At 45.1% G+C, this 21,292-nt stretch overlaps 2 protein-coding genes across 2 annotated transcripts in view; both read left to right on the plus strand.

The window, feature by feature from the left end:
- The window catches only part of T265_14225 (hypothetical protein), a gene marked incomplete at both ends in the record, with an annotated part of 24,356 nt that extends 8,407 nt beyond the window's left edge, over positions 1-15,949 (plus strand). The window contains 6 exons of the mRNA XM_009172678.1: positions 2,534-3,464; positions 6,683-6,870; positions 8,844-9,036; positions 9,987-10,066; positions 12,170-12,347; positions 15,750-15,949. Of these exons, the coding sequence (XP_009170942.1) occupies positions 2,534-3,464; positions 6,683-6,870; positions 8,844-9,036; positions 9,987-10,066; positions 12,170-12,347; positions 15,750-15,949 (1,770 nt within the window). The remainder of the gene's footprint in view (positions 1-2,533; positions 3,465-6,682; positions 6,871-8,843; positions 9,037-9,986; positions 10,067-12,169; positions 12,348-15,749) is intronic.
- T265_07193 (hypothetical protein) lies at positions 13,229-20,410 on the plus strand (the record flags this gene model as incomplete). Its single annotated transcript, XM_009172649.1, has 5 exons — positions 13,229-13,337; positions 15,750-15,949; positions 16,109-16,352; positions 18,446-18,579; positions 20,366-20,410. The coding sequence occupies 5 exons, from the start codon at positions 13,229-13,231 to the stop codon at positions 20,408-20,410; spliced, it is 732 nt and encodes a 243-aa protein (XP_009170913.1).
- Between the last annotated feature and the right edge of the window lie 882 nt (positions 20,411-21,292).

Raw genomic sequence — 21,292 nt, forward strand, 5'->3', positions numbered from 1 at the left:
CAAAGTTGAAAAGGAATGGAGAGAGTGGGCATCCCTGATGGACACCGCTTTGTGTGCGGAAGCTTTTGGAGAGCTCTCCGTACACTCTCACACGTCCGGAAGTCTGAGAATACAAAGAACGTATTATGTTTACAAACTTCCGGGGCATTCCTTGGTGGGCAAGCGTCTCAAGAAGAACAGACCGATCAACCGAGTCGAATGCGCCTCGGAAATCCAGGAATACTAGAATCGTGGGTCGCTTATACGTATGGCGTTGTTCTAGCACCTGACGCAGTTTGAAGATTTGATCGAAACAACCCCTACCAGGCCGGACTTCCGCTTGCTGCTCTCGAGTCAGTATCTCACGAGCCACCGTAAGGCGACGAAACAAAATTGACGCCAACAGTCTCGTTACAACCGGGGTCAAGCTGATCCCCCTGTGGTTACCACACTCATTACGCGCCCTGTTTTTGAAAATGGGCACTATCACCGATTCTCCCCAGTTGTCTGGGACAGACTCCTTTTCCCAAATGCAAGCAAACAGATCGGACAAGCGCTGACTTCACCCCCGTCTTTGAACAGTGCGGGTAGAAGGTCATCCGGACCGGGAGCTCGGTGGCACTTGAGAGAACATATGCAGTCGTAAACCTCCGAGGCCTTAGGTGACAGTCATAGAAGTCCCATCTTCTTCAGACCGCATCACTCATTCTACATCGTCTTACGAAGGTATACGAAGACGGGATCCGAGAACAGCAAGCGTGATGCTGGTGGGAATGGGCTGTTCACACTACATCATGTGTTAGGACACCGGCGCGCGTTTGAACGCCCTACAATCCTGATGTTCCCTGACTTCAAGAGTGTGTTCGACTTTGTTTACTCTCACCAAGAGACAGAACATTACAGCGGTGTGACGGTTTGCGCACGTGAGCGACCCATTGGGATATTTTGGAGAGTGTCCCCCCGACACTCACAGGGTCTCATGTCAGGTTGGTCAATGGCTGGAGGTGTGACGAACACAGTTTTCTGGTCCCCCAGGTTGGGTTTGGAACATGTGGCGACTTGCTCCTTAGAAATGGTAATGCGTTTGCATTTCCCACCAAACACCGCTGCCTTCAGGTTAGGCTTTTGAGCCAACGCTTCAGTTGAGGGCTCTAATCGTCCTTCTGTCTAGGTGTGGGTGCCCTGACAGTATCCCAACCCACATACAAACATGATACTTGCGTCTAACAATGAACTCGTGCCACATTGGCTGTCGCGTGGTACATGATACTTGCGTCTAACAATGAACTCGAGCCACATTGGCTGTCGCCACCAGCCAAATCGCCTTAATTGCTGCATACAGCAGGTCGGGAAAGTGTAAAAAGTCCCTTGCTTACACCTACCTTTATCTGTCAAATGTTCGCTCTTCACTACGTTGTTAGTTACATCTTAAATCATCTTTTGATTGTCCTGAACAAGTCTTTTCAACGTGCATTGAAGCCTCCGTTCTTGAAAGGATAGGGAGGATACGGTTTTCACCGTCAGTACACTTGCGCGAGACTGTGCAAATCAGAAAGCCCGGCGACCAAAGGGGATATGATTATACGCTCAAGCTAGCCGGCTTGCGTTTGCTCATATATCATCCAGCTGAATAAGCCAGTACCATAGCCTGCGTCCAGCGCCTTAGTAATATTGAACCGTATCAAGGATATGATCCAACCTTGTTCTATTTTTCCTTTGGTCCTGCCCACCTTTTTACCCCTATGCGTGTCATTCATTCCCCACTCTCACAGATAACCGGCAAATAGACAGTGTGAGAGAGCCCTTGTGGTCGAAGTTATTGTTCTTTCAGTTGAAGTTGAAATGAGCTCGAGATGGCTCAGTGGTTAAGGAACGAGCCTACCGACCGAAGGTTCGTGGTTCGAATTCAACCCAGGCATCTCGACTGCTCCTGTCTAGGCTTTGCAACCTATTGGCATCTCGACTGCTCCTGTCTAGGCTTTGACAACCTATTGGTATCTCATCCCTCGTGCTCCATACATGGCTGCTAGGCACCGAGGGGGCGTCACAGCTAGTCGATTGAAATGCTTCAGAGAAACACTGGGCATCATAAACAGAAAGTGTTGTTACATTTTCGGAAATTATTGAGACGGAGACAACCGGCGTCATACGCCTACTCCGCTGTACGCCGAGTTCACACACGAGGGGCTTGTATGACTGTGTGAACCAGACTTAATTATCTTATGCCAAAACCGAAAACCTCACCCTATCGGGGTGTCAGTTGCTACATACGCTAGGCTACTGGACTATCATCTACCGTCAGTAGCGCTGTTCTTCGTGCTGAATTTGTGTAGCTTGTGGAGTGCACACTATTCTGAAAATTGTAGGCGAGTCCTCCAATTTTTAATTCACATTTTACTCAATGTTGTTTATATTTACAGAATAATAGACGGAAGAAATATCTCGAGAGCTGAGCGGTCTGCTTCACTGAATAGCTTACCAAGATTTCGTGGCCTTTTTCATCCTGTTGCCCACCAGTTTTAACGCTTTGGAAATTCCTTTTACTATAAACTAGCTCCACACACTAGCTCACCCACATTTTGGATCACTTGCTTTGTTGCGTTGCTTTATTGGATTATTCATTTTGCCAACCATTTTGACATTTCACCGTCACACCCGACAGATCCACCCTCGAACAGGGCGCATCCGTCTGCTTAGCTCATTGGATCGAGAGATACAGTCCTCTTACGACCTGGTCATTGAAGCTACTAGTCATTCCCGCCGAAAGGATCAACAGAGGAGACTGTTGTCACCACACTACACGCACCTCTACAAGCTAGCAGAACGAAGAAATCACTCTGCAGCTCATCAAGTTGCTGTCACCCGAGTTCGGGTCACTGTCACAGATATTAATGATAATCCACCAGTTTTTACTTCGCCCGGGATACCTGGTCAGAACGAAATACCTGATGCTCAACTTGACGTCACTTTTGGTACGGAAGGTTATCGGCTTTTTATTCCTGAAGACTTACCTGAGGGCGCTTACCTCACTACTTTGCTCGCTACAGACGCAGACGATGGACTGAACGGTCTCGTTGGGTACAGTCTTTTCGGCAGCCCTCAAGATGCAGATTGCTTCAGTGTTGATCAGTTTACGGGAGTTGTACGTGTTGCTGCAAGTTGTGAACTTGTGAAACATCGCGGTCGTTCAATTCATTTGACTGCCTGGGCGTTTGATCGTGGCACACCCCAGCTGACCTCTAATAGCTCCTTCGTCATCCACGTTGTTCCGGTGCGTATCAATGTCTTTCCCCCCATGTTTCGCGTACAACCAGCTCTTTTTTCCTGCGTAATAACTGAGAACGTTCCGAGCGGGACTGCTGTTCTCAGCAGAGTGAAGGATATGTCTCCTTTCAGGCTTGAAGCAGCGGATCCCGAGGGTAGCGATGTCACCTTTTTCTTGGCTGGAGGATCAGGCTTGGGATATTTCTACATTGATGACCATGGTACGTCTAGTTACCAGTGTTTACACTGCTAACTGTCTTCTATGTTGGCTGAGTTTGTTCTTTTGTAAAACGCGACTGTGCAAACGGAGTTTATCCTTTCGAACAAGTGATATTTCTTATACAGATGGATATTTCTGCATCTAGATCCCCTTTCGGTGTAGGGTGTAATCCGGTCGGCGTGGTCTAGCTATGAATCTTAGTTTACACCGAGGAAAACGCCCGGAAAAGCCACGCCATTCAGAACATATCTTGTCCTGGAAATGTGCAATGCATTGAGGATTAGTTTAAGGGCTCGTCATGGTGGACGCATCGATATACATGACTTAATGCTAAATTTCCTAATCAGTAGGCTATAAGTGGTGGCAAACGTCCATGCCATTTTCCATTATTTCTTGAAGCATTCACGGAATAATTGTTCTCGTTGTTGCGTTCACACAACTTACTTCATCCTACTTCAGGTGACTTTTCATCTTAATTATCTCAGCCCATAACCTCAAATTTGGAGTTACAGGTCGTGTAGTGAGCTTAGGGGCATCAGCTCCGGCTGCCCCATGTTTTTTAGGAGTAGAGAAACGGCCAGATGTTCACCGGAGGTGCGTTACGTCAATATGGAATGATGACGGGATTGAAGGGCTGTGTCAGTGCAGCCTTTTTCTGAATTCCCACTGCTCGTTCATTTTGTCTCGCGCTACTGAATATGTTTGTCGTGATCCGTGTTTCCATTGCGAATGTGTTTACAAAAGAATTTTCATGACACGTTGAAGAACGAACCAACATGCGGCAGGCCAGCTGTTAGAATAAAATTCTACTCAATCTAACTACCCTCCGAATATGATTAGGCGAATGAGCGTCAATCGAGCGAGGTAAACGATTCGGGCCTCCGAAATAGTCTGAGTTTTCCAGTTTTTTCGACGTAGTCTACATTACCATATCCCCTCTGTTCCGCAATCTTCGGCGCTGGAATATTTCTTGGTTGATTTGAAGTGATGTAATAACACATCCGTTTTCACGTTACAACGGTCCGTTTGTTGTAGCTGGAGCGGAACAACAGTTCTTTAGCTTTCGGTTTTCAAAACAATACAAATATATGGCTTTTGTATCCTTCCTAACGACACTGGCTCGCGCGAACATCCCTTGTGAAAGTCATCAATGGGATATGGTGGGGTTCTGGCTGCCGGTACGTGTCAAATGTAAAGTGGCGCAAGAAGGTTGACTGGTGCGTACGTTACAATACACGTCCCTAACTCATTCAGGTTTTCTCTATATCGTTGGTGTAAGATCCACCGAAGTCTGTACTGGACCATCGTACAACTCTTTCTCATACTGTTCGGTTTTTATGAGGGTACTTCTATCAAATGAGTTTCGTATGATATTGGGTACTGCGCACTGACGATGTCTCCTCGACTGGGGACGAAACGTTTGCAAGCGAATCGCCAAGCTCGGCGAACAGATCAACTGCCATCTGATCAACCACCAGTGGGTACTGGTTTTTAACACTAGTCAATGTTTTCAAAAATATAACTTCTTAAGGTGCATACTGTTACTAGTTTTGGTTGTTACACTTTGCCCTATCATGCTTCACATCACTGTAGCACATTCAATGCGTTATGCGAACGAATTAGCTCAAAGCATCGTAGCTGTTGTACCTTACTTTTCGCACCAGTAGTAACACAACAGGAATGGGCACCTAATACTGGCGAGCGTTCTTACTCATTCGAAATAGAATGTAGTTTTCTGGGGGACAGAAAACTGAGGTTTAGAAAACTCATCTGCCGCTACAACCATCAGACATCTCTCATATGCTACGTGAATGCTGTTACGTAAATTGAATCAACCATAGTCAAAACTGTGGACTGATTAAACGAAGTGGAGCATCTCCTGCTGCACTCCTGGCTAACCTGGTTAATTCGAATTCAACAATACAAACTCGATTTTCTCGTGCTGTTTAGTTCGCTTTATCAAAACACAGTAATGTCATAGAGCCATGATGAACACATTGTTTTCTATCCATCTATGCGGAGGTGGTGAAACAAGTCATTCCAATTCACTTGGTCGTTTATTTTACGTGTCAGCGTTCCTATCCGTATCCGCGAGTGAATTTCTCATGCGTGACAATAGTTTCCATAGGCGATCTTCCTGTTTGTTGTACTTAAGGTAAACCTTGTCTCTGTCTAGGCTGGCGATCATAGAAGCTTTTCGTCTGTGCATTTCTATGTACGATAACACCCTGGTTTCCTGCCATCTTCCTGTAACTCAGATAACGCATTTCCAGGTTGCGTGACAAAATCGGAATGTGGCCGCCACTGTGCCAGTCACTCGACCGCAAAATTCATGAAAGCAACAAGTTGAAAAATCAGACATTAATAATCCCTCTTCACTTTTCGATTTTGTTGTCTACGAAGTTCCTCACCGAGGTGGTCAACTCAATCGCTTGCTGGTTTTAGGTCCAAATATTTGTTTAGCGTTTGACTTTCCTATCATCTTTTCCATGGACGAAAGTGTTAACTGACCAATTCCTGTTGCTGCTGCTTTGCGCCGCGCATTTTTGCTTTAGATATTGTCTTAATGGTTGCTCTCAAAAGTCTGTTAACTGTAGGCACCACTAAATTAATTCTTTTTATAGAATGGGCCTGTGCAAGGTGCGCACCATGTAGGCGCTGAGGAGTCAATCAATTTTAAATTATTTTTGGTTTACATATTCATGGAGTCCTTTGGCACTGACGGTGCTTTTGGAGTGATCAGAACTGGCTTTCTATTTGTCAGCTTCACTGTTGCGCTGATCCATCTCTGGTGCTAATGCTTTGATGTCAGTAGCTTGCATCACATCAGATTCGTTGACAGCCCACCCTGTGTACGTTGGGCGACTGTGGAATCCCTATAAGTTAAATTTGTTATTTTATTGTTCAAGTTCAATGTTTAACTTCATTACATCCCTGCTTGGTTGGTAGATTACTGTATTCATAACTCTAATGCGGTTGGGCATCTTTTATTCAGCTAGACCATTTGATTTGATAAATTAATGACCCTCGGGCAATATTAGTAGTTTCTTTAACCTATTCATATTTTGCACCCATCACTTGCTCAATGGATTTTAGACAAATTTAGGAAACGTCCATTAGCTCTGCCCTTATAACCTCTGTACATCCTGTTCGTTGTGGACGCTCACATCGGTAGCATGTTTTCCGTTCACTTTCTATTCATACTTCCATATCCATCAGGTGTTGTTCGAAATAAGCGTATTCTGGATGCCGAGTCACAGCCTGAAGAAGGCGGTTACTGGTTGACGGTATACGCGGTTGAACGACCTCTCGAATTCTCCACTACTCTGAGTGGATCCACTCAGCCTCAAGTGATCTCAACGGAACACGCTGGCCCCATGCGTAGCTTGGCAGAGATCTTTATCGAAGTAAGCTCGTTTTTCATATTTGGACATCTTCAGGAGTTCCAGCAACTGTCTAACTTTTGATTAAACACTGGTTTACTGACTGATGTGGTGTTAATTTGAGACTAGAATAAATTTCCGGTTTGTAGTATCTTTTAACCAAGTGCACCTCGCAAATGGCACCCTAGGGTTCATTTAAGCCGATATTCCTTGATACTTTCTTCTAGAATTAATGCAAGGTTTCATCACTCTGTAAGTATTATGCTTCTCATTCTGTTGGTGAGATGGCTCAGTGGTTAGAACGCGAATTCACTGACCGGAAATTCCGTGGTTCAAACCCGACCTCCCCGTCTCGACTTCTGTCTAGGCTTAGACAACCGAGCAGTATCCCAGCCCTCGTGCCCCCTTCTGGTGGCATGGCAATTAGGCACTGGAAGGGCGGTATGACTGAACAATTTTTCAAATTTCTATCTCGTCTCCATGTCCCACTTTGTTCCCACAGTTTTTAATGGCTACAAAGGTCCTTTGATACAACTGACAAATTGATTGGCATATAAATAAGGTCGAAGGTTGTCAAGGCTCAACAGATATGTAGCCTAGCACGCGAAGGACAGTGAACCGCAAATGCGCAGCAGTGAGTACGCATAAAACTTATTAAGAAATAGCAAAGTTACAGTACGTAACCATAAGCATATCCTACATACGTTTTGGTTCTCTTACGGAGAAAATTCAACCGTACACCACCGAAAGAACTGGGAATTCTGTAGAATCTCCGGTTGATTATTCAAATTCCAATAGTATGGGAATCTGGGAGGTTGGTGCTAGTTATCACAGAGTGCACCATTTATCGAAACTAGCTTGACTAAGGAAATATTTCAGAGGTCTATCGTGTGTTTGAAGTCGCTCGCTAGGTTAACCTCACTTATGGTTGAACTTTTAGCACGTCCGTTTCTCACCTTAACTAAGGATAGCTGATCAGTGGTGTGATTCAGTCGTGCGAACACAGGAACCGTGGCATATTGAGATCTTTGATCATCTATGTCGCATGTGCTGGCAGGGTAGCATCAGTGAACCCAAAACATAGTGTCCGGACTATGGGTGTTTGACGATGCATCCAGCTGCATTACAGGCTGCAATGGCTTGATTACTTGATGTGCGTATCAGGTTATTGTTTGACGAAAGAGCTTTCCTTGAAATTGGTGCCAACCAAAAGATGTGCAAAACAAAAGTGAGAAGTTTGCAAATTGCCTGAATGCTGTTGAGGTGGTTTGTCCTCCAGCTTGAGGTTTGCTTGACCAGTTTCGGACTAATACGACTTAGCTAGAAACGTATGACAGTGGCCGTTACTAGTAGTTTCCACTCCTATTTTCAGGAGTGTTTAAAAGTGTGGATAAATCACTGGTTTGGGTAGGATGGCACTGGGCTTTTTTCCTCAACAGAGTATTTCAACTTCCTTAGCACGCTTCTTTTTACCACGCAGACGTCACTGTTCACTTATGCAAACATGACATTTCTGGATTTACCTGAGTCAGCCTCTTCCCCCTAAGGAATACCGAGTTGGGTGTTGAATGCTCCTGAGAGATACATGACAAGACTGGATGGCAAGCGTCTTCGTTTTCAGTGCCTCTTTGATCGGCTAAACACAGCACAGGAGAATGACGCGAGTGGAAAATAGTACAATAGCGTATAGCACGGCAATTGGTTCAAACATTTACAAATTAATCAGACGTGTGAGCTTGTTGGGCAAGTCAGTCAAAGGTATCGCATGTGGAAACTCTTCGACAGCCCACGGTCGCTTTCGCCCTTCTTGGGCACATCATAAACGTGAGATTCAATTGGGTATTCTGTGATAACCAAATAGGCATGCAAATGAGTGTGCTTTGCTAACGTTTTTAACTTTTCGTTATGTGAGTCAGTAAGATCAGCTGATTTGAATACATTTAAAACGCATATGTTGTGTCTGACCGGGCATTTTGTCCTCCCCCCCGCATTTTCAGGTGTTGGACGAGAATGATAATTATCCAATCCCAATCGCACCAGAATTCGCCTGTGAGATTCCGGAAAACTCACCTTCTGGTTTGCTGGTAGCTACAGTTTTGGCCACTGACGCCGACAAGAATAGCCTACCTCTGCGTTATCACATATCAGCCGGGGATCCTCAAGGCCATTTTACCATTGACAGTAAATCTGGTAAGGGTGGCTGTTTGATTTCATAGTATTTTCCAACCATTGTGTTTGGTTAAGCAGACAGACACATTACAACGTTCTCCTGTACACACTTGATTACATGCAACGTATCCAGTGTTATTCCTCATCTTGTCCGGTGTTCGAGCCATCTTTCATCAGCCGGCCTTTTTTAGCCGTACGAACCAGACAAAAGTATGTTGACGCAAATTATTGGGCCGTCAGTGAGGTAACCTTTTCAAGTTGTGCATTCTTGTCTGCCTCGTTGAATGGCTTGCTTTTTTATGAGATCGGTTCAAGCGTTAGTCGAAATGTAGTACTAGCTTTTTTCTTCCCGTTTGTTCTTCAGCTGCTGCTACATTAGAACTCGTCTGTTAGAAAATGCCACAACACAAGCTCAATTCATACACTAGCTGAACTGCCATCCTTTTCTCCTTCAGAGTCTGCCGATTAGGAACTCGTCTTGTGACGACGTTTGCCTGAAATCCAGTCCGAAATCTGTTTGTAGCCCGCGGTTGTTATCGTAGTAGGATAGCCGATTTCACCTCACAATTTTCGGTGCAGTTTAACACATCTGATAGGCAAATCTGATAGTTAAAGTTAACGGGGAATTCACTCTCGGCATTGGTAAGTATTCAGCGCAGGATTTACTCGATACATTGACCATAGCCGCCATGCCCCTCCAGCTTAGAAGTATGTTTTGTAAAAGAACACTTTGTTAACTTTCATTTCTGAGGTAGCCTCCAAGTTGTCCAGAAAAATGGTACTCCGTTGAATTCGATCTCCGAAGCAGCCCTCAGACAACTATGCGCCTCCCTCAGGTAGTTTCTGTAGAATTAAGTTACTCGTTAATACGCCCTGTTGATTATCTCACCCTTATTGACCAATTTATTAATTGTCCTACTGGGTCGTCTCGGTTATTTGTAACAAATCTATTTCCAATACCATCTTTTCAGGGACCATTCGTACCACAGCTCGTCCACTAGACAGAGAAGCAGTCCTAAAGGAAACTGGAACGAACCAACTGAGTCTCCTGGTATGTATTTGCTTGGTAATTCATACCCTAAGGTCTACCGTTCATTTCCTCACATTCCTTGTCATATTTTACGGAGACAGCTTACAACTGCCAACAATTTCCCAGGAAAAGGCTTTGGGTGTCAGCTTCATGCTCTGTTGTCATATTTTCTAACACTTTGTAGCCGGAAACAGGCACATGAACATGCTTTTCTCGCTCGTTAATGCACTGCAACCGCTGACACTAACCCATTCTTTCTGCCGAATTAGTTTACTCCATTATATACTCTGTCAGCGTGACTCATTAGATTCTTACTTCTTTTTTCCATTTGGTTTTCGTATCACTGCATTCTTTCACTGTGGTCGACAGCAATCGTGTTCCCGATCATTGCCTCTATTGCCTTGATTTGTTTTTCTGTTTTGGTCGTCCACACCGCGCCGAAACGTGGCTGCTGCGCTTGCTGACACAGCCACACGTTCACATGCACATGTATCACCCTGTTTGTGTTTTGCGCGCAAGTAACGAGATCCTTCCTTGTCTCTTTGTCTCTTGCCCCAGCCAATCGAACTTCTGACTACTTTGGTCCCTGTGCGAATTTCTCGTTTGTTCACACGATGTTCTTGTTTAGTTCTACATTCAAATAGTAATGTCTTGCCCAGGATACACACGACTTCCGTAGATGAGTTTACCCTTGTCTGGTCTACAGTTTCCATGACTGTCGGCTTTCAGCCTTTAGGTTCGTCGCTCCGGTGTATCTTGTGTAAACAGCTGGTCCTTATCGTCTCATACACGTACTTTCTAGGACATGTGTATCACTTCTGAAATTTCTACCGTTTTTCTCATGCGTAAGTGTTTGGCTGCCCACTACCTGCCCTTATGTCTTTTTCATTCGCTCTGGTTCAAGATCTCACTGACTGCAATTTTGTTGAGGTCCATGCGCCCAGTTGGTGCTTCTCTTTTAGTTCATATCGGTACAAGTGCAAGATTAAGTAACGGTCATTTTCCTCGCTCTGTCGTTTTCGTAACCCGATTCCTTTGTTGCATGCCACAGTGTTGACTAAATTCGATAGACAACATCCTCCCTCGTGCACAAAACATTCGATCTGTCCTCACTGTTTACACTGTCTAGAATGATGTCTCCACTCACGTCACCGAAACCCCAGTTTATCGCCAATGTCACACGCTACTCTCGGAGCAAAACCACCGAGCTCGCCAAAAAGATACACGCAGGCCGTTTAGCCTTGGTTGTGCGTTCACTAAGAAAATTGAACATGTCTGATGATTTACTTTATTTGACTACATCAGTGAATTCAAGCCACACAACTCGTACGGTTAGGTCTCCGGTCTTGTAACGCGGCGCAGTATACTCTGCATACGCTCCCATGAATCTTGCGTTCCAGATTACTGCGCCCTTTCTCGGGCCACTTAACTGCATTTCACCAGTAAAAGGCATGTGGCTAGACACTAAACCAATGCCGCATCAAGCAAACTGCAGCGAGTATGGATTCTAACCGCTACTGATAATTAAGTCCGCTAAGTCAATGACTACGCATAGTTCTGTGAGCAGGTGTCTACAAAAGACAACTTGCCAGCATGAGAATCTGGGAAGCGAATTGTCTGACTAGGCTACTGGGACTTTATCGACTCATTTCAGCATCGGGGCCGGTCAATTTATCTGGATGTCGAAGTCAGTTCATAACACTGCTCGAAGGACTGGTGGATATGGTTTTCACCTTCGGCAACGGTAATAGATACATTTTGATTTGTGCTCTATCTATCCGCTATCCCCATAAGACAACTTATAGCCAGACGGCACAATATAGCAACCTGGGCTGGAAGGACCTGTCGAAACAGGTAGCGCTCATGCTCTGCTATGTTTCGCGTTCCGCAATTTGTAAGTACAAGCTGTAGGGTATGAATGAGGGGTGATGAAGTTGCAAAAGACCTTCAGTGAAATAGTGAAAAATAAACAGTCAGATGTATTTTCATATCTTTGCGGAGACGTGCTATCCGTTTTCATGTTTACGCTAATGATGAACAACATGTGCGTACTTTTTGGAGAACAGTGTACTTAGAAAGGTATCACTTTGGACTCTCCTTCATTCTCTCCCTGTCTTTTCTTAGGTATCTATATCTGACCAAGGAACTCCACCGAAATCGTGCGAAGTTCGTGTCCTGGTCACGTTGTTGGATGTGAATGACCAGACACCAAAGTTTATACAACTAGGTTCAGTCGACTCCATTTCGGTAACGGATGTTGATTCGCCTGTCTATCACTTCCGCGTGTACGAGAGTGAACAAGGTGAGTGATCGACTCATCCATCCAATATCTCGTGAAGTCACTTCGTCTTCTAAGGGAGTTGGATTTGAAACACTTTCTGCGTCGCTTGTTATCAACGTATTTTCGGTCCCACTCATGTGTTGTTCACATGTGCGTAGCCTTTGTGACCACTGTGGCACTTGGAGAGATTCCATTTCAGTGTAGTGCTTTTTAACAGGCGGCGCAATAATTCGACAGCCTTATTGTAGATATCATTTTTGCCAAATGCCACCTATGGATGTCTCATATACTTCGCCATCCTAATGGATAGACCAAGTCAGGATTTTCCGTCTCGATAACCATTAATACAATCAGTTAGCTGACATGCCCATTCACCCACCGCTTGTGTACCATTGTCGATTAGCTCTTCGAACGCACTGTTGGTGGCGATGACTCACTGATGCGCCATGATGGTACAATTGGTCTTTCATTGTGTCCACAACCACATCATGCTCAGTTAGCTATAACTATCCTGCCGCAGCGACTCGATCACTCGCACGATCTCGCAATTGTGTGCTTATTACTCAATGCATGCTAACGCGACTATCCACCACAGTGTTCTCGGTCATGTACTGTGAAGTTCCTGAATTCACTTCATTTTTCCATGACTTTTGAACAAAAATTGAATGGTCAAGCTTAACATCATTCCGGTGCCAGCTGCCATGCATTGTGTCCACAACCACATCATGCTCAGTTAGCTATAACTATCCTGCCGCAGCGACTCGATCACTCGCACGATCTCGCAATTGTGTGCTTATTACTCAATGCATGCTAACGCGACTATCCACCACAGTGTTCTCGGTCATGTACTGTGAAGTTCCTGAATTCACTTCATTTTTCCATGACTTTTGAACAAAAATTGAATGGTCAAGCTTAACATCATTCCGGTGCCTAGCTGCCATGCCACACGATGGAGGCACGGGGGCTGGGATTCTGCCAGGTCGTCCAAGCCTAGACAGGGGAAGTCGAGAGGTTTCGAACCACGGACCTTCCGGTCAATAAATTCGCGCTCTAACCACTTGCTCCATCTCGCCCGTCTCCTCGCTCCAATTTTCCACTTATAGTTTATGAAAACAGCTTTTGGGGTGCAAACAGGAGCATCAGGTTCCCGTTGCCTCCAACACCATTTCATAGGAAAAGGGACAAGTTTACCGAGCAGTCGGGAGCTCATATCTTGCTATTTTTCATCTTCATTGAAGTGCGGTTTACTTTGTCCCATAAGTGCTTTGTCCTCTGTCGATGGTTTCGGGGCTGTTTGGCGACCACACACTAACTCTTTGACCCTCCAATCCAAATTTATTCACTTGTGGAGGGCTTTTAGCTCTTTCGGTTAGATGTCTGGTCCCATCCAACTTTCCAGCCCAGTGACAACATAACGTATATGCCAGTTTTTACCCTCACGATTGAAACTCCTTTGTCGCATCGTGGTCTTTTCTTAACAATGCTTGTAACCAGGATCTTGGAAACACATCAATACACACATCATCAATACATGAGTAATATATGTCAAATCGCGTCCCTTTTGGCTGACTTGCATACAAAACGACCCTTAGAGCTGTGAAGCTTGGTCCGCTTGATCTGAGGACTTCTAAGTTTTCGTTATTTGATCATCGGTGTCTCCGTACGTAGCACGAGTTAACTGACTACAGCAGGTGCAAAATGAAACAGTCTGGAAGCGAGTGCTAAGTAATGGGCCGGATTCTATCGAGTAGCTAGCTGATGGTGCCTATTGGGTTGTGGTTGGTGCATGATACCTGGTCACTATCTACCAAATAAAACCGTGTTTCTGCCCAACTCCCTTGTTGGCCAAACGCTCGCGGAAGGCAGGCCATAATATGGCAACGGTGAGTTGTAGACTGTGGATCTTCCTGGGTTGGGTTCACGTGGTTATCTTTGCACGCGGTTGGGAACCCCACAGGATGTGACATGCGGCTGATCACAGTGACAAGCCCGCTTTCACTTCTCAGCCCGGGCAGCCCAGTTAACGCTTTCCTACAGTTGTGCTAGGCTTGTTTTGGGTGTGGTTTGCAAAGAACGTTGGGTCACCCCTGCTGATAGTGTCTCTCCCTAAAGTGGTTCTCAGATTTGTTTATTTTAATTGTTTTTAGAAGGTGTATTTAACTCATTTTCTCTGGGGCCATAGGGTTTCTGTGATAGGTACGCACCTTTCCGTTTATTTTTACCTTCTCCCACGACGTTCCCCCATAGCTGTATGACGCCGAAGTACCGGTTTCCATTACTGTTATCCATGATGATGATTATGTACCATGGCGAATTTCAAATACATACCAGTTTGGTTCTGACGGGAGACTCAACTCGAACCCAACTGACCTCTAGTTTATGACGTTATTAAGCAATTGAATTTGCTGCACCAGGCCACCTTATATTTCACTTGGTATGAGATTCGGGATATCGCGATACATCGTATAGATGTAATGTACTACTCGCAAGGTTGCTGAAAACTTGGACTGCCCACGTCTTTCCTGGGGCTCATCAGGTAGGCGCAAGAGTAGTGCATTACGTTTAACGTCTGTTATTCAGACCGAGACTACTATTAGTCCTCTAAGATGCGATATTCGTTGAACTCTGAAGTTAATACCTGCCGTAACAAACCAATGCTTTACCATTCTATAGATACCTTTTCCTTCCATCTTCACTTCTGGTTCGAAAATTATGGGGAACTTAGTTGTACTCTCTCTCTCCCTCTCTGTCCAGTCCGACGATGTTTAGCTGCTCTTTTTCTTGTAAGGTGTTTTTCAACAATTTCCACGGTCACATTCCCTCTCATATATTGCGCACGAGTATGTGAATTTCTGAACGGAGACGGGAATAAACAGCTGGGAACTCTTACTTCCAATGACAACGTACTATCTGGTAATTGACCAAGTGGCATTCGACCTGTTCGCCGAGTTTGGCGAACAGATTACCAGCCACCTGAGCAATTACCGTTGAATGCACTCGAGCTACCGATATTCCGTCACACTATCAGGGAACTATCTGTCACTGAGGTATCCGCCTAAACTTGTCCTCTTCGATGACTTGTGGGCGCCCAATATGAGTTAATTCCGTAGTTATCAGGTAGCGGGGCTAACTAGTTCACCAATAGTACCGTTCACTTCTTTACCAGATTTCCTCGTTAAAATTCCTCGCATTCGGTATTCTTTTGTTGCTCCTAGGCGTTTACCATGGTCCTCGCTTCCTAGAAAATTAGCGACTTTCGAAGCCCCTGAAAGCACCGCATCTCTGATTCACGTTCTGTCCTTTGATTTCATACCTCTTGAATTTTCAAAGGAACTGACATTATTTGGAACGTGTAAAAGTGCGGTTTTGTCGACATTTTTTGAGGCCAAAATAACTAATACCTTCTCTCATCCTCACTCCCAGACCATTTGACTGGTTGTGTGAATCGGGTGCTCGCATTGGATCTGGATGACTCTGTTAATGGTACAGTTTTATACTGGCGGGACAGTGTGGCTGATCATTTGTCCGCACCCTATCCAGATGGTGGTTTCGATGTGAAACAGGACAGCGGCCTAATATGTTCTGACAATGTTCCGCTTCAGTCTGGTGAATATAGAATCCGAGTGAGTTTCTTTACACTTGTGCACTACTACGAACGTGTTCCGTTTACTGCAAATATACTTAGCATACCTACCTGCTACTGGCGTATTTTAGTTCTCGGATAACCGATTGTGTTTTGAATTTACCTCCCTAATATTTTCCGTTAATTTTCCTGTACCAAGGTGTATGCCAAGGATCTCGGCCAACCAGCTCGAATAGCCAATGACAATCGGCCGGTCGGTGTTCACATCTCCGTTCTTCCGAGCCCTTCGGGTTCATCTGGTCGAAGCGAATTGCAATTCATTGTCTCACCGCCCCGAAATTTCTCACTACGTGGCTACCATGCCGTCGGTCACAGGCTCTTCACATTTTCTGTGGCGGATTCGCTAGATCCATCGGGTCGCACTCTCACATTTTCCCTCTCCAGTGAGTTTTCTTAGATCCTTAGCATGAACTGTTGGCATTTTGTCATCACTGAATTGTCCTTGATCGATTTTGTTCGTGATTGGTTATTCTTTGTAGCGGTTTCCTGCTTCACTGGGGTCATATGGTGTCGTCAGCGAACTACGTTTCCCTCGGTCAACTCAAAACTTATACTCAGCATTCAACCTTTAAGATGTGAACACTGTTCACCTCTTTGTATTGTTGTCAGTTTGTTCACATCTGTTGGTTAAGTCCACATAAACCGAAGCGAGCTATGGTGATAGGCGATTGTACCATTGGACAGTCACACCCTGTTTAGTTTGTGCTGCCCTTTTGAGTCGACCTTGCGGACACTGGTACGTCCTAGTGACCGTAGTCCAGGTTGCTAAACCAGTGAACGATCCGGATGTAAAGGAGCTGCATGAGTTCAACTCAGTCGATTGATGCAAGCAAGACGCCATTTGGTTGTTCATTATCGCACCATTGAATTACGGACGTGTTCATATGCCCTAAATTGATCTTTCGCGTTAAATTAAGTGTGAATGGTCAGCATGTCGAATTCCGGTCATGATTGCAGTTGTAAGCCCGAATTATGAGATCGATATGTTCTGCCGTCCGGCAAATTGCATGGAGCATGCAGACCATCAAAAAGCTTAGTTGGTCATCCAATACGTTTTTGTGTAACTTACTCAAGTCCGTCACATTCAAATCTTCAGTCATTGTTATCCATATCCATAAAACTGATGGGTTCAAGTAGACATAAGGTTGACGGAAACTCGGGGACTGCACCTACCTGATCAGCCTCAAGAAGGGCGAAACCGGTCATGGGCTGTATAAGAGTTTAAGCAATTATATGTGTAGTTTCCTTTATGATTATATGTAACCTGCTGTACTGATTGGAACGTATCTCCCCCGTATCGGACAGACCGTGCAAGCCTTACTGTGGCAACCCTAATTTTCGTATTACCGTTAACCCATCACACATCCCTTCGGTTTTGTTCGTTGTTTTTGTGCTACTGAGATTATTAGATCTGGGGATTCACAGCAGATGACCAGCTCTCTTGTCAGGGTGATAGATTTCACACACCACTGACGTCTATATCGAAGTGAAGTCGACTTGTCTGCTTGAACAGTAATATCAGACGTTGTGGTCCGTTTACCGTTGTTAGATCAGAAGCCGTGTCTCCACGGACATTCTCCTCGTCTAACCGTCTGTATACAGTACTCCCTCTGCCTCAGGACTTTCCTCGTCACGCCTTCCCCTCCAACACTGCCTTGTGTTGCGCATGTTTATCACAGTGCTAGGGTGTCATTCAATCCATTACATCGTTAACTTTAATGCGATAGTATTCGGTAATTTTTTTTGAGGTCGACTTATGTTGTCTAAGGAGAAGATCGCTTCCAAATGAGTGAGAAGTATTGTTTGAATTCGATGGGCACAACAAATCTCCAGTGTTGGGGTGCCACCGACCTCTTTTCATCCAGCTATGTATCTAATGGTAGTGATTTGATGACGTTTCGATCTCAACACAACACCAATGCATTAGCTACTTCGACAGCCGTATCCCTTGCTGGAACCTCTGAGACGGAACACACCGGTGGTCCTGTTATGCAGCTTTGTCTGCGCTCTTCAGTGCTTGCCACCTTCAGTTCTCGGCTATCCAATTATTCATCCACTCAAACTGGAACTCCTGGAATCGTTCCGTAGACGGTTTACAACTGGCAAGCTCTTGAACTTATGACCATAAGAAGCGGTTGAGCACGAGAACCTTCCCGTAATCTCATCAATATTCGAGCGACTGAATAAAAATTCCAGGCACTGGAGTATTGCATCCAGTGTGAAATTAATCAAACCGAACAAAATGTGAATTCAGGTATAAGCGGACTTCTGTGAAGTTTTTTAAACCGAAAGTAACGGTATTATTTTCGTCTGTCTCCTGTTGTTATCGAACGGTGGCTTATCATTCGGGTCACAAAACATTCGTTAGAATGTTTGTGAGAATCCTGGTTACAGTTGGTGTTTGTTGTAATCTTATCGTCCATGATTACGATCCGATAAACTGCGGTTGATCTTATCCACTGTGAGATTCTTTCAGCTGTAACACCCTTCCGGTGCCTGGCTGCCATGCCACCCGAAGGAAGCACAAGGGCTGGGATACCGTCGGGTTGCCAAGGCCTAGACAGGGGTAGTCTAGAGGCAGAGGTCGGGTTCGAACCGCGAATCCGACCGGTCAGTAAATTCGCGCTCTAGCCATTTGAGCCATCTCGCCCCCGTGAGATTATGAAGTGGTGAAGCATTCGGCCAGAAAAAAACATCAGCTATTTCTTGGAATCTTCCAGGTAGAGGTACAAGTCGCCTCGGGGCGAATTCTTCAAACATTAAGATTTCGTTTGATCTAGCATGTTTCACACTCCGACATTGCGGTGCATATCCTAGACTTGACACCCTGTCTCAGCGATAATTCGTGGATTTTTCAACTGATGACTTTGGTCCCATCGAGGCTCATGCACATGTTTTAAGAATCACAATATAATCCCAGAACTTTCCCCAATGTTTATAAAAGAGAATACATGGTAATTATGATATACTCTGAGAGTAGTAAATATGAGAACAAACAAGACACACGAGTAAACGTGATGTGGTGTCGCCAAAAATTCGGCTGATTCTAAAAAAGCTGATTTTTTCTGGTTTGAACAAACTGATGTTTTCTAATCTTTCGGTCTTTCTACTGTTTGAAAATAAATCAAAGTTGAGACCGTCTCCAGGGATCGAGAGGGAGCGGTGCTCGTAAGAAGACTGTCCTCTGGGAGGTTGTCGTTTCTGAGGATTATTTTACTCCTGACTCGGGTCACGGACGTTAGTCGGATCGTTCAGTGATACACCTCCATTCTTAACGTGCTTTTCCACCAATAATCAACCCTAATTAAACGCGTTTCATTTTATTGTGGGCATCCAAGGAAGTTTTTACTGTACCTGTCACGTTGGCCTATATTATATCTCCGTGTATGATTTTCCGGACTTCAATTGCTAGCCTGTCCACCACCGAAATTTCGCTTTTCATATTTTCTGATTCTCCAGTCAGACAGCATCCCACATATTGTGACAATGCCCCCCCCCCTCATTTTTCTTGCTCAATTTGTTACTTTTTTCTTTGATGAAAATCCCTCATTGCGTCCTGGTCTTACTAAGTTTACCTCATATTCTGGTGAAACAAAAGTCTATTTTTGCAACGACTTTAGTGTGCCGTAGCATCCTTGCCACATTAAACACATCTACCTGTCTTTGTTATTGTTGAGTAAACAGAAACCCTTGAGATCAATAGGATGTGGGATATAAAAGAGACAATGTACATGGGCGAGATAGCCCAAGTGGTTAAAGCGCGAATTTACTGACCGGAAGGTCTGTGGTTCGAACCCAACCTCTCCCTCTCGACTTCCCCTGTCTAGGCTTGGGCAACCTGGCCGTATCCCAGCCCTCGTGGTTCCTTCGGGTAGCATGGCTGCTAGGCACCGGAAGGGTGCTACAGCTGAACGTTTTTTTCATGCAACACACCTTATAGCTCTCTATGCGACAACTGGCGTCTCCGTTCTGATTTGTTTTGCCGTTCTCTAATACCTCTCTCTGATCTGACCCATGATCAGCCGGTACGATTTCTGCTATCCGTAAGTCGAATAACATTCAGGGCTGCGGCTAACCGACGTTGGGTATATAATGGCAGGGACACATAGCGTCAGACAACAGACGGCACAACACTCCTTGGTACTACCTTTGAAGCAATTTTCCGTGTTATTTGCATAAACATGTTTAGATATTCATAGTTATGAAACTTCACTCAAACGAGACAGCTCTCCCCTTCTTAAGGTTGGATTCCTGTGTGGATTGTACAGTTTTTTACAGGGGCCGAATCCACATGGTTGTGGTGTTTGCCGTTCGTGAGCGGTGTTTTCGTCTAAACTGGGTCTGCTCCCTGTTACTACCAGCTCTTATGCGACCGTATTTTCCTAATTTTTATAAGGTCCCCGTAAAGAAAAAGCACTGTGTAACGTTCACATTAGCATAACATTGGCATGCTCGTCGGCAAAACAATTTCTCCTTGCCATCACCACCAACTCCCCCTCCCCCAACTCTCCTCGAATTTTGTTTTATCGGGACAATGGCATTCTTCCGGATCTGTATGCAGTCCCAATCGTACATGTTTTTGTTTAAGCGTCGAATTTCTAATGTCATAGTATGCCTCCCATATCGCGAAGCATTCGCTGAAGACCATTTTACTTTTAAAAAGTAGCCCGCCAGACGCTGCAACAATCTACCCCCGATTTTTGTTTGTGGTTCGCTTGGTCTGGCAAACTATACTCGAAAAAATGCCCTGCCTTGAAAGCGGGACAGTCGGTTTGGGTCCGGATTTCCTGGCAGCTGACCAACGGTTGTTTACCCAGTTCGCTTGCAGACATGGCCATGGCGGTGGATGGGTGAGCAACAGTCACGACCGTCATAAAGAAAACTATAGAGGAGAATGTCGGTAGCTCAGGTGGCGTAGATGGTCGTTGGCTTGTTCGCTGAGCTGGGCAATTTGGTTGCAACCAAATTGCCCAGCTCAGCGAACAAGCCAACGACCATCTACGCCACCTGAGCTACCGACATTCTCCTCTATAGTTTTCTTTATGACGGTCGTGACTGTTGCTCACCCATCCACCGCCATGGCCATGTCTGCAAGCGAACTGGGTAAACAACCGTTGGTCAGCTGCCAGGAAATCCGGACCCAAACCGACTGTCCCGCTTTCAAGGCAGGGCATTTTTTCGAGTATAGTTTGCCAGACCAAGCGAACCACAAACAAAAATCGGGGGTAGATTGTTGCAGCGTCTGGCGGGCTACTTTTTAAAAGTAAAATGGTCTTCAGCGAATGCTTCGCGATATGGGAGGCATACTATGACATTAGAAATT

The sequence above is a fragment of the Opisthorchis viverrini genome (assembly GCF_000715545.1).
Source record: "Opisthorchis viverrini unplaced genomic scaffold opera_v5_162, whole genome shotgun sequence".
NCBI classification, from domain to species: domain Eukaryota; kingdom Metazoa; phylum Platyhelminthes; class Trematoda; order Opisthorchiida; family Opisthorchiidae; genus Opisthorchis; species Opisthorchis viverrini.